At 52.6% G+C, this 12,441-nt stretch overlaps 1 protein-coding gene across 1 annotated transcript; it reads right to left on the minus strand.

The window, feature by feature from the left end:
• Positions 1-9,331: 9,331 nt before the first annotated feature.
• On the minus strand, positions 9,332-12,143 carry LOC135329744 (C-signal-like). The gene is made up of 6 exons (XM_064519302.1): positions 11,959-12,143; positions 11,432-11,483; positions 10,854-11,041; positions 10,340-10,498; positions 9,861-9,980; positions 9,332-9,550 (listed from the first exon to the last, which is right to left on the minus strand). The coding sequence occupies exons 1-6, from the start codon at positions 12,103-12,105 to the stop codon at positions 9,437-9,439; spliced, it is 780 nt and encodes a 259-aa protein (XP_064375372.1). The 5' UTR covers positions 12,106-12,143; the 3' UTR covers positions 9,332-9,436.
• Positions 12,144-12,441: the final 298 nt, after the last annotated feature.

Consider the following 12,441-nt stretch of genomic DNA (forward strand, 5'->3'; position numbering starts at 1 on the left):
GCTTGTTTACCTCTGTCTCCATAGGCCCCTTCCTTCCTCGCTGCCCATTCTTGCCTCCCCTCCAGCCATGCTGGCCTGCACCTTGCTGGGAGTGCTGGAGGCCTTTGTGCTCTGGCTGCCTCTAGTTGCAGCACAGAGTGCAGGGTGCTGCCACCAGCTACCCTCTGAACAGTTCCCAACGACACCAAAAGCACAAGGCTCCATTACCGTGGCAGAGTCCGCTCTGCCTCTTTGTGTCTGACTTGGCATGGTCCAGCTGCCTGAGTGATCTAGTCTTCCTTTCCTAGCCTTCATATGCTAGACTCTCCCTCAGGCAGTGGCTCAGGTGGTCACAGTCCATGTTTTTCCAGAACAGGACAGATCAGTGTTTCTTATCAAATCAGCATGGGTCTCATTTAGATCTGGACTTTGCACCTCTGACAAATATTCTCATCTGTACTTTGTGTCTTGCATCAGCCCTTGCCTCTGGGGAATTCTCTGACTCTGCCTCAGTCTCTTGGTCAGGATCCACTTTTCCCTATGGCTAAGGGATGATACAAGGGGAGCTGAGTGTCCTGGCCAGGCAGGAAGCTCCATTCACCCTCCAGCAAAGCTCTCCCACGGTTTCACACAGCTGGGATATTCTCCCTTGGGGAGCTCAGCCCTGTGCTGTTTACTCAAACAGTGACCAGGCAGCAGAGATCAGGCTGTACAATAACGCAAGTTAAACATGGCAGGGAGGTGTGCTAAGGCTCTGTTATGGGTGCAAAACCCGAGAAGAGACAATTTTCTTCAGGAGTGGGACGAACGAATCCTTTCTCAGCTCTTGCACCACCCCATGGCCAGCACCGTATCCTGGTTGCCCTTGTCCTGTCAGATGGGTCTCCTGCACACACCTTGTGCCGCTGTCTCACTTTCTGCCTTTTCATCTGAGATACCAGTCTTTCCCCTCCTCCAAGGAGAGAATAAGAGGATGTTGTAAACTTTGATTTCAGCAAGGTTTTTGACATAGTGTCCCATGGTATGTTTATTGCCAAACTGAGGCGTACTGGTTGGGGAGGGTGAATTATGTGATGAGTGAAAAACTGACTAGATCACCAGGCTAAAGGAGCTGTGATTAGCTGCAGAAATTCCAGCTGGTGGCCAGTCATTTGTGGTGTTCCTTAGGAATCAATACTAAGAGGTATCCTGTTTAATGTCTTTATCAGACCTGGCTGATGGGCCAGAGTCCACTCTCAGCAGGTCTGGTACCAGACCAAAGGGAGCAATCGATATCTTGGAGGGCAGGGCTGCTATTCAGTGGGACTTCGACAGGCTGGAGGATTGGGCCATCAGGAATGTCATGGAGCTGAGCAAAGGCAAACACGACATACTCCCCTGGGAGGAAGCAGCCCAGCATGCAGGCCAGGCTGGGGTGGCTGCTGGAGGAGCAAGGCTACAGAAGAAGCACTTGGGATGCTGAGAAACAAAAAGCTGGCCAAAAGTCAGTAGGGTGCCCCTGTGCCAAAGCACCAGGGCAGGCTTAGCAAGAATGCAGCCAGTGTGGTGAGGAGAGGGACTACTGCCTTCCATTCAGCTCTGGTGAGATCACATCTGGACACTGACACAGTTTGGGCTCCCTGGTGCAAGACAGACAGTAACAGTTTGGAGCAAGTCTGAGAGCCAAGAAAGGCTGTGGGGTCTCCATCCTTAGAGATTTTCACATCTTCACTGGACACTGCCCTGAACAACCTCTAGCTCTAACTGGACCACTTTGGAGCAGGGGTTGGAGCAGAGACCTCCAGAGGTCCCCTCCAACTGAACCAGTTCTGTGATGTTATGCCTGAACCACACTGTGCAAAGGAAGGTGGACACCTCATAGATCCTCAGGCAGTGCAGGCTCAGGATCTGGGGAAGGGGCCTGAGTGTCCTAGTGATGGTCCCAAAAGTTTCCAGGAGCCCTGTGTTTCCACCAGAACACACAGTTCACATCCATGTACTCTCCAGAGCATGAGGACAACAGGCAGCCCTCAGTGACTGCATTAGGCCAGGAAGTTCCCCATGCAAAGGCATTCCTGGATTGCATGATGCAAAGTGATAGCACAGCACACTGAGATGGCATATCCCCACTCCTCTGGAAGACATCCTTCTTCAGTTGGCCAGAGCAGCAGTTGTCACAGCACCAGATGCTCTACCTGTTCCCTATATAAGCCAGACTGCAAAGATGCAACGTGGCAACTCCATAAGCACAGGGGGAGTCTGCAGTGCACAGCCTACCTCTTCCTTACTTCCCTCCCCTTGTCTGTGTCTGCTTCCCCACCGCCAGGTTGCATGTTCAGCCACAGTCTGTGCCAAGACACAGTGTCAATGGGTATAGCATAAGGGTACTGCTTTTCTTGCTATTTCAGGATCTACTCTGGCCTTGGCAGGCAAGTAGTGACAGGAAGAATGGGCACAGGGTCAATCACCCATAGTGCATTTCTCCAAACACTCTTCAGAGCTCAGAGGGTTTCTCTTGACATCTTCCTTTCACAGAGGCCCTGGGAGCAGCCAGGCTGTGTCTGGAGGCTACCCAAACCACTGCAGGTGTGAAGATTGGCAGCCCCCATCCATTACCTTCAGCTGCAGCCAGAGGGCCTGGCAGAGGAAGAGGGTGGATGCCAGCATGCACAGGCCTCCAGGACTGGAACCCAGAGGCAGAGACATTGTCATGGGATAGGAAGGGGCTGAATAACCAAAACATCAGCCTGAGCAGGAGCTGATTGTGATGGGGGAAGGACAGACAGTTGTGAAGCTGGCTGCCTGTGTAAGGTGCACAGGTGGAAAGTGCACCAAGGATGTCACAGCAAGGACACAGCAAGGATAGTTGCAAGCAGGCTCTGACTTTGCAGCTGTAGGGGACAGGGCAGAGGCAGTGGGTGCTGACAGAGCCAGAGGAGAGCCAGAGGAGAGCCAGGAGTCAGACTGTGTGGAGAAGCAGGGACTGGGTTATTTAGCAAAGGTTGAGCACATGAGGAGCAGGTACAGAGGGGCAGAGGACAGATCTGTTTTCCAGTATCTGTGGGCAAAGGGCTCAGTGGTCAGGACTGGAGAGGGCTGAGAGGGAATAGCCCAGAGCCTGCTGGCCTCCTAGGGCCTCCTCCACTTCTCCCCACCTCCCTCCCATCAGGGTTTGGGAGGCCAACGAGGCCAGGCGGGCTGGACGGGAGTGGAGGGCCCTCTCCAGCACAACTGGCTCTCCTAGTTATACAGGGCACAGCAGGTGGAAATGATGCACACAGTATTGACCATGCAGACACTTGGCACCCACCACCCTGCAGTCAGCCAGCTGCATGCAGGGCCCAGCTGAAGGGACTAAATGGCTTAAGGCCAGCATCAAATGGCTGCACTACCCAGGATCATACCTGAGTAAGAACTATTTGCTACAATAAGAAACAGCCCTCAGCCCCATGCAGGGTGATGTCTGGAGGGAGCGGTTGTCTCTGGCCTCACTCATCGAGAGTAGAACCTGCAAAGACACATATGGTGTGTGTGGCCAGACCAGGTGACTCCAGAGTGTACAAAAGTTCCCCTGTGGTCCCAAAGCTCGCTGGCACCAGTGTAAAAGCCTGTGGTGGACAGATGAGTGAACTTTTGCCTTAAACATTTCTTGGTACATAAGGTGCAAGCAAACTATGACCCCAAACAAGCCATCTGTCCCCGTCGGAAACAGGACTAAGCTGCTGCGACCCCCTAAATGGTCTTCCTGCGACCACCCAGGACACACCGAGCCTGTGATGAACCACACCACGATCAGGCAGAGACTTTGGGACCTGGACTATAAATTATTGCCGCTTAGCACAACTTCTATAAAACTTGCTTAGCATGAGTAGCTAGATTTGTTGAAGCCTTTGGCTGCACTTAGATAAAATAATGAACTTTTACCTACTTCAGTAAGAAAAGGGCCTGAGAGCTGTTTCAAACTGGAATGATGAGGGAGTTACCAGCAGTTTGCATTCCTGTGCACTGCTGAAACAGTGTTAATTGCTGGAATTACCACCTCTTTGTCAGTACCTTGAGAGACAATGGCGGGACCCGAGGAATGAAGAGGCATCCATCAGCAGAAACGGTAAAGATAAACAGCCTACCTAGGGACAGTGATGAGACCCAATAAGGAGCAGGAGACCCCAGACCTAAATATTACTATTGGTCCAAACTACCGCATGAGGGGTGGAGAGCTTAGATTGGAAAGTGTAATTGCCCAGGGATTTCTTTGTTCGGGGTCCCTCTTCGGAGGCACCCAACTCAAGCTGTAACTACTGCACACGTGTCATTACAATTTATTTATTTTGCCTTGATTTGGCTCTGAACTTTTCAGCGGGAACCTAGGGCCGGACCCTGCTCGAGTTGCAATTACTGCACGTGCATTGCTAAAATTTACACCCAGGGTGAAGAGGAGCAATGGGACGCCGCTGGATCCATGAGTGGTGATATCTCTTTCTCTCTCTCTCTCTTTCTCTCTCCCCCGCCCCTTTCTCGCTCCTCCCCTTTGCCTTTCCCCACGTTTTCTCCCCAATTCGTGGAAAATAAAGTTAAGAGGTTGTATGATATTTGACCAGTTTTAGCGTCTTAATCTCGTCCTTGGGATCGTAATGAAAACCCTCCCGATATTGGATCGGGACAAAGCCCTGGCAGTTGGTGTACTTCTGTGAATGGGGGTCCCCACAGAGAAGGGAAAGCCACCCTCGACAAAGGCTTTCAGAACCACACTGCTGTTGTGGATGTGGATCAGGCTGGGTAGAAGAGCTCGGTGAGTACCTAAGCCACCTCAATCACAATCCCACCTGTCTTCCACTTGCCAGTGCCTAACAAGTTGCCCTTGATGGGTAAGAGTCAGGGGCAGCAAAGCTCTCAGGTACAGTGTCCACCACTCCCCCCCACTGGGACAGCTTGGAAGTTGGTGGCTGTTGATCTGACCACATCCTTTCTCTGCAAAATTACCAAAGGCAGTCTACTGCAAGAAACCCCCACTGCTCATCATCCCATGCACACAGCATTAGGTGGTCCCACAAGCAAGGAACGGTCTCCCAAGGCCCAAACTAATTCTTCATGGTGGGGAGTATGTGGAGGGCAAAGACTGAATTTTCTGTCTTGGCCCCTGCTATTGTTCTGCTGGCCCTGACCTGAAGAAAGAGACACAGCTCCCCATGAGTTGAGAACTGCAACGGTACCACCAGACAAGCAATCCAAGGGCATGGGGGCTGTGAGCTCTTCTGAGAAGTCTGTGGCATGATGAAGCCACATACAGGGGTCAGTTCAGCAGGGAGTGACACTGGGCAGGTACACAGCATGACCCAATGCAAAGGCCTGTGTGTATGCTCTGAGCCAAGCCTGTTCCAGCCAACGGGCAGGCGAGACGTGGCTGCCATTGCAGCATACACATGGGCTGTGCCTCAGTAGCTGGCTTCTGTGCCAAAGAACATGCCCTGGCCCATTTGACTGATTAGTCAACATGCACCCATTAGATCAGATGTACTGTGACTCTCAAGGGCAGTAAGCTAGAAGTAGGAAACAGCTTACGCCCAGCAAGGCATCAAGAAGGAATATAATCCTACTCCTCTTGAGCACTTCCTGCTTTGACATTGTCAGTATGATACCAGTAAACACATACACACTGACTTCTTTTAAGGTTTCTTGTTTCTAATCTTGATATCCACTTTCATCTCATTCCTATGCGCATAGTTTTCCACAACAAACCCCTTGACAAGGAGGCCTGCAGGTGGGTAGCACGTGCCAGCCAGGACGGCTCTGGTTGCTGCAAGGACAAAGGGCAGAACTACGTCTCTGGCATCAGTATGGTGCTCAGGTTTGTTAGTTTTTATGCCAGGTTGTGGGTGATTTTCCCCCTGCCCTGCCCCAACCTGAAGAAGCTCCGTTCTGCCATCACAAGCTTTCGCCCTTTTAAAATGGCAACCTGCTACCACCAGCAGACGCTGGCTTCTTCTTGCCTTCAGGTGGAGAATCTCCCAAGAGAGCATATAACCCCCTATATGTGGCCCAGCCCTTCACTGAGGGCAGAGAAGATTGTTATTCTTCCTGCCTGTTCACTGTCCCAAATCCAAATCTACCCTATTACTGTGGAACTGTGCCACCTCACTTTTTCACATCCAAACACCTCAGTGCTGAACCCTCCCATGCTGGTCCCTCTCCCTCTGGTGGTGTGAGATTGTACAGCTCCTCTTGAAAGTTGTTTCTCTGGGTTTGTGTATGCTAGAGAGTCTTGGTTTTTCCACTCTTAGCTGGCAAACCGAGACTTGTAGTTGCAGCCAGGATGTTACAGTAAAAAAATTACAGACAAAAAAATTGTCCAAAGGGTGACACTGTCCCAAGTGTTCAGATTAGCGATGCAACACAGTATTTCTTTGGCATCTTCTCCTATTTGAGATAACCAATCCAGACTGCCCAGATTCTTTCTTGCTTGCTCATTTTTAAAGGCTTGCTCATTTTGAAAGGCTTTCCAGCTTTGCTGAGCTGCCTTCCCACTGGTTATGAGCACACAGCTCTCTGTGGCAGACAGTTGTAGGCCGTGATTTCTGTGGCAATCTTAGCTAGCTTCAACCACGTTTATTGTCTCCAAGGGCTGCTTGTGCCATGTGTGATCACCAGACAGTCAGGCCCTGTTCCCCTAGTATTCATTTGACATGAGAAAGCATATCACTGCCTGCACAGAGCCAGCTGCTTGGTAAGTTATTGCTCAATAGAAATAGAATTAGCACAGTAAAGTCAAGCTAAAGGACAGTGAGCTTTAACAGGTCAAAGGAAAGGCCAGAAAAGCCAACAGAAAGAGTAGTGAAACAGGTAAGGAGCTCCTGATGCTTTAAAGGTGTGCGTGACAAATCCGTGTAAAGACATCAAAAATCAAAGCTGTTAACAAAATCAAACTACTGCTCCAATCAGGATTTGCTGTTTAACTTGCTGTTTCTATTCACATATTACACCAGAACTCCTGTTACACTGAGCATAACATGTAACACTTCCTCTCCTTTTGTAGCTCACCTGATTTAGCTGAATTATGAGGATTACCACTGCCAAAGAGCTAAGAGTGATGCAGTGGCCTTTGCCTCAGTGAATAGTTTCTGAATTGCCATGTTTGTGAGCCTTTAGAATCAGCTGCCTGTCTCTGACCCTGTCCGAGTCCATCAACCTACCTCAGTTCTCCTATCTCATTTGCATCACTCCACATGCTGGGGAAGAACCACCTTTAGGACAAACACAGATGTTGTGGACTTATCTCACCTGGTATAACTGGTGCTAGACTGCCTGGTGATGCCAAGGCTGCCTCCAAACCCGGACTGGTGTGGACTGGCTGGGAGGAAAACCCATTGCCACCATCTCCTGAGGACCTGACAGAAGAGACTAAATTGGCCACAGGGTTTTCAGGGCTCTGTGTAAGCACTTGGGTTGTCCTGGTTAAACTTCTGGTTCGTGTTGATGTTTGGATAAAAGGGAACCTGGTCCCTGCTTTGTACCTTGAGAACCATGGGCCTGCAGTGGGCTGGGGCTGGGGGTGGTGTGAGCATCTCTGGTCAACTAGGTTCGGATAGGAGAATGAGCATGTCTGTGCAAGTCATGAGGACAGGCCGGAGTGTATGCTAGTAATACAGGCACTGCTCAAGGGTCATATTTGCTTTCTCTGCAGTATAGTGATGGGGTCATTGTACTGTTGGCCAGATTTGGACCATGAAGCATCAAAAACACACCTCACAGCCACAGAGCAATGCAGGAGGCAGTTGAGAGCAGTGGAAAGGTGTCCAGAGTGTCTGGGAACAGATCTGCTTTTCCAGATCTTTGCAAACTTTCAAATCCCTGGTGACAACTTGTAAGGGGTGAATTTAGGCCTGCCAAGTGCTCCAGGAGATGCTTGGTTTGCCTGAATTTCTGAGTCACAGATGAGACTGGCCACACTTTGCAATTATCTCTCAGAATTTGAACCCAGCTCCCATTGCTACTAGACGACCTGACAAAGTCATGCGCAAATTTCATGTGTGTTCCATGTTTTCTATCTGTCTGTCATGTGTGGCAGTGATGACTTCTGCATGACTCTACCCAGAGCTGTTGTGTTCCCAAGGTGTCCATTTTGATGCCCTTGTCCCTGCTGAACTATCCCAGCAGTAAGAGCAGAGCTGGGTGCCATGATACATGTTCCTCAGGGGGGCACTAGATGGTCAGTTATCACCCAGAAAACAGTGTCCAGGCCTTTGCTGGTTCTCTGCAACAGTTTCTCTCCCCACAGACTGCTCAGCAACACAAAACCAGTACTAGAAAGTATTTGGGAAGGAACTTGACAGAGGACAGAAGACATCACGATCTATCCCATGCTGCACCCACATCTGGAATGCTGCTCTGGCTTCTACCTCTCAAAAGCACCGAGCAGAATGAGGGAGGTGTGTGAAAGGGATGGGATGGGGCTTCACTGAGCAGATATACAGAATGACCTCTGGAAAGGAGAGACTGAGGACCTAGATCTTGTCTGCTTGGGAAAAAGATGGAGGAATGGACATTTGTAGCAATTTTGCCAAATCATGACACTTATAGGAAGGATAGATAGGAAATGCTGAGCCCACTTCTCAGAATGCAGTAATGTGTGGATACCCTGGGAAAGAGACCAGGCAAAGAAGTTATAGCAACCCAGAAACAACCCATCTCCACACAGACCATAATTACATGGCCATGGAGACAAAAAAAGACTGGACAAAGGATGAGAGAAAGCCATTCTCCTTCAATCCCTCCAGCGCTCATGAGGCAGCCCCTGCTTCATGCATTGCAATCTCTCTTTCTGTAGGCCAACCACATAACAGACTGCAGGAGACCTGCTTGTCCCCCAGGAAGTGCTACCAACCTTGGAATTCATAAACAAAATCATTTCCTCATTAATGAGCCTGCAAATGGTTCTCCAGTTTTCCCTGTACCAGCTACAACCTCAAGTTTGCCCTTGTAGTGCCTGCCTTGATAGAGAAATCTGCAGGGCTTGGACCTCATGCAGGCACATCGCTGAAAAGTGTAAGTGTATGAACACATGAGCAGAGACACTTGGAGAGAGACGAGATGAAACTCCTCTCCTGTAGCACTGCTCTTTTTCCTGGAAGATGCATGAGAGATAAGGGAATATGTAGCATTTGGGGATGAGACCCCCTACACTCAGGGCTAAGACTAGAGCCACCTCCCTGACAGGATGATGGCCAGGCCCCTCTGGCAGAAGAGATCTGAAGTTCAGATTAAATCAGCTCCATTAGCCACAGAAAAAATTCTGAGGAGTTCTATCAAAGGAAAAGCAAAGACCCTTATGCTAACTATGAAAGTTAATAGGAGAAGAAGAAGAAGGCCCAGACAGTGCTACTTGTTGCTTAGAAACACGGGTTTATTGAGGAAATGGGCACAGCACAGTGCAGCAGCAAAGGGACCTGCTGCCAGGATCCCGGCACGACGCTGGGCTGGTGTCTCACCATGGCACTACTTTCCCTTCCCAGTCCAGGAAAGTCCCATTGTCCTTCTCGGACAGGGAGCAGAGCACGTTCAGCATCCCTTGTACGCTCACGTCCAGTGTCAATGGAGGCTGCAGGGACACAGGAGAAACACGGTCATGTGCCCAAGGCCTTCTGAAGGTCTGCCCTGGCTCCTGCTTGGGCCACTGTCTCCCTGAGCCTGGGGCTCAGGGCTCTCTGGGGTGAGTGAAGTGAGGAGACACCAGCACTTCACAGGAAGAGTCCCTGTCTGTCATCTCCTTCCCTCCTGTGCCTCAAGCTCAGAGCATTGTCCAGACAGCTCCACCGGAGCCCGGCAGGTCTCAGGATGTTCAGGACACAGGGCTCTCTGGGTTCCTGAACGATGAGGTTCTTCTGGACCTGCCCCAGAAAAAATCCTACCTTATGTCCTGCTACGTTCCCCATGTCTGTTTGCACCCAGCCAGGGTGGAGAGCAGCACAGAGGATGCCGTGTTGCCGGTACCCCAAGGACTGGCACTTGGTGAGCATGTTCAGAGCAGCCTGCAGGGAGACATCGCAGGGATCACTGTGAGGAGGAAAGAAGTCCCCTCCCAAAGGGAACATGTGCAGACCCCAAGGCAGGGGCAGAGGAGGGCAGGCGAGGAGAGCTCCCCAGGACACACAGTGCTGCTGCAGTCTCCATGCACAGACACCCAGCACAGCTGAAGGCTGGTCCCAGCACAGCCCTCCAAGAATGGGGCCAGGAACTGGGCTAGAGCGTCTCCAGGGAGAAAGGGACTCCCGAGAACTGTTGCAAGTGGAGAGGGGTGGAGGGAGGGAGGGGAGTCACAAGAGGGCTTGGAGGGGGTTTTGGAGAAAAATAAATGTGGGGGCTCACGCCCAGCACAGCCTGGCAATACCTTGCTGCAGCGGTATGAGACACTTTGCCCCAAATCCCATAAATGTACTTCCTTAATGGAGCCCCCATAGCTGGACATGTTGATGATGGCTGCCTTGCTGCAGCTCAGCTCAGAACTTGGGCTTCCCTGGGCAGCCTTCTTCAGCAAGGGCAGGAACGCCTGCAAGGAGAGGAATGAAGGGCCTGTGCAGATGTGGTTCGGGAGAGAGGACCTGCTCCTTCCAGAGCGTGTCACATCAGCACCAAATCAGTGAGCAGATTCCTGCTCTCACAGCCTCAGACCACCAGGTTCCTCCTCCTTGGCACTGGCCGATGGCTCCTTGCACTCCCCATCTGAGCTGGAGAATGCAAGGCCCTTTGCCAGGACAAGAGCCCATCGGGCACCAGAGCAGAGACCAGGCCCTTCCCTTCAGCCCTTCCCACCTGCCTGGGATGTCCCGGCTCGGGGAGCTGGAGCCGAGGGAAAGGGATGGTCCCTGGGGATGAGCTGCAAAGCCACAGATGGGGGTCCTCACCTGGCTCACCAGCAGCGGCCCAATCGTGTTGGTGGCATACACCTGGGACATGTCCGCCAGCGTCTCGGTATCTAAATAGCTCAACTTTGCAATTCCAGCATTGTTGATGAGGAGGTTCAGCCCAGAGTCCTTCAGGTGCTCCCTGACTCTGGCTGCAGCTGCCTGGATGCTGGCAGGGTCGGTGACTTCTACAGAGCCAACACAGGGGGAGGTAAGCGCCCGCTTCCCCTCCAAGGCTCCTATCACGCCGGATGCCAGGGGACAGGAACCCCGTCTGCCCTCAGGGACGTGCCGGGGCAGGAATCAGGGCACCTGGGAGAAAGAGCCCCAGAGGAGAGAGGAGCCCAGGGCCACAGGGCCACTGCCAGGCAGGAAGGCAGGGCCCCAGCATGGCTGCAGACAGACTGTGGGCAGCAGTGACAGCAGCGAGCCTGTTTCCCCCACAACGTGCTGGGGCTGTTGGCATGGCTCCCTCCTCATGCTGGGCTGCTGGGGTGTGTGGGAGAAGACAGTGCCAGGCAAGGAGGGGAGCTTGGGCAAGGGACCCTCACCCTTGGGGCACAGGCAGGAGCACCTACCAAGCGGGACGATGACCAGGCTGGGGTGCTTGGAGGCCAAATGCTGCAACTCCTGCAAGAGAGGGGACAACATGGGCACAGAGAGGCAGGGACACCTGGGCAGAGGGCAGCTCTCAGCCTGTCCCAGGCACAGCCACTGTCACTCCTGCTCTGCCCCTGCACTCCCCCATGCCCAGCAGCCTACCCCGGATGCCCTGCTCCAGTCAGACAGGGCTCCGTGCCTCCTGCCCACACCATGTGCCACTGCTTTACCCTCTGCCCTCCTGTTGCAGACACAAGCCCTTTCCCTCTAGCCCTTGAGGAGATGGGTGCCAGGCTGTGTCAGAGCTCCCTTGCTGTCCTCCAGGAGACCTGGCCCCTCTGAACACCCCAGGCACAGCTCGCCCCATGGCCATGCCAGCTGGGCTGCCCTGTGCCCTGGCAGCTGTGGTGCAGGGTTGCAGCTTCCCATCTGAGCCCTCACAAATCTTCTCACATGCTGCCCTGCGCTTCCGTCCCCCAGCAAAGCCAGCTCCGCTGAGCCTCACCTGTGCTCGCTCTCCCTTGGGGTCCCGGCAGGCTGCAAAGAGCCACTTGGGAGGGTTTGGCAGCTGCAGAAGCTGCTTGATGATTCCCAGGCCAATTCCTCGATTGGCCCCAGTGACCAGAGCAGAGTGGACACAAAGCCCTGCCATGCTGCTCCTCCTGCCTCTGCTCTAGCCTGCATAGTTCACTCAGTTCCCTAATGCTACTTATAGCCTGTTCAACTGCCACCCCACCCACTTAGGGCTTGCACAAAGCCGTGGCTCTAGGTACAGTCTCTCCAGCTCTTCAAACTCTCTAGGACCCAGTTCCTGGCAGGGAGCCGGCCCTCATCACTGCAAAGGGCAAAAATCACTTGGCTTCTGAGCTGCCTGTAGCTCGGCCCTGTGAAGCAGGAGCAATCGGCCACTCCGCCCAGGAGAGGCTGTGCTGAGGGAGGAGGAAGGGAGCAGCCTGTGGAAAGGACTCAGGGTGCCCCATGGCTCAGG

This window comes from Dromaius novaehollandiae, chromosome 13, assembly GCF_036370855.1.
Source record: "Dromaius novaehollandiae isolate bDroNov1 chromosome 13, bDroNov1.hap1, whole genome shotgun sequence".
Lineage (NCBI taxonomy): Eukaryota > Metazoa > Chordata > Aves > Casuariiformes > Dromaiidae > Dromaius > Dromaius novaehollandiae.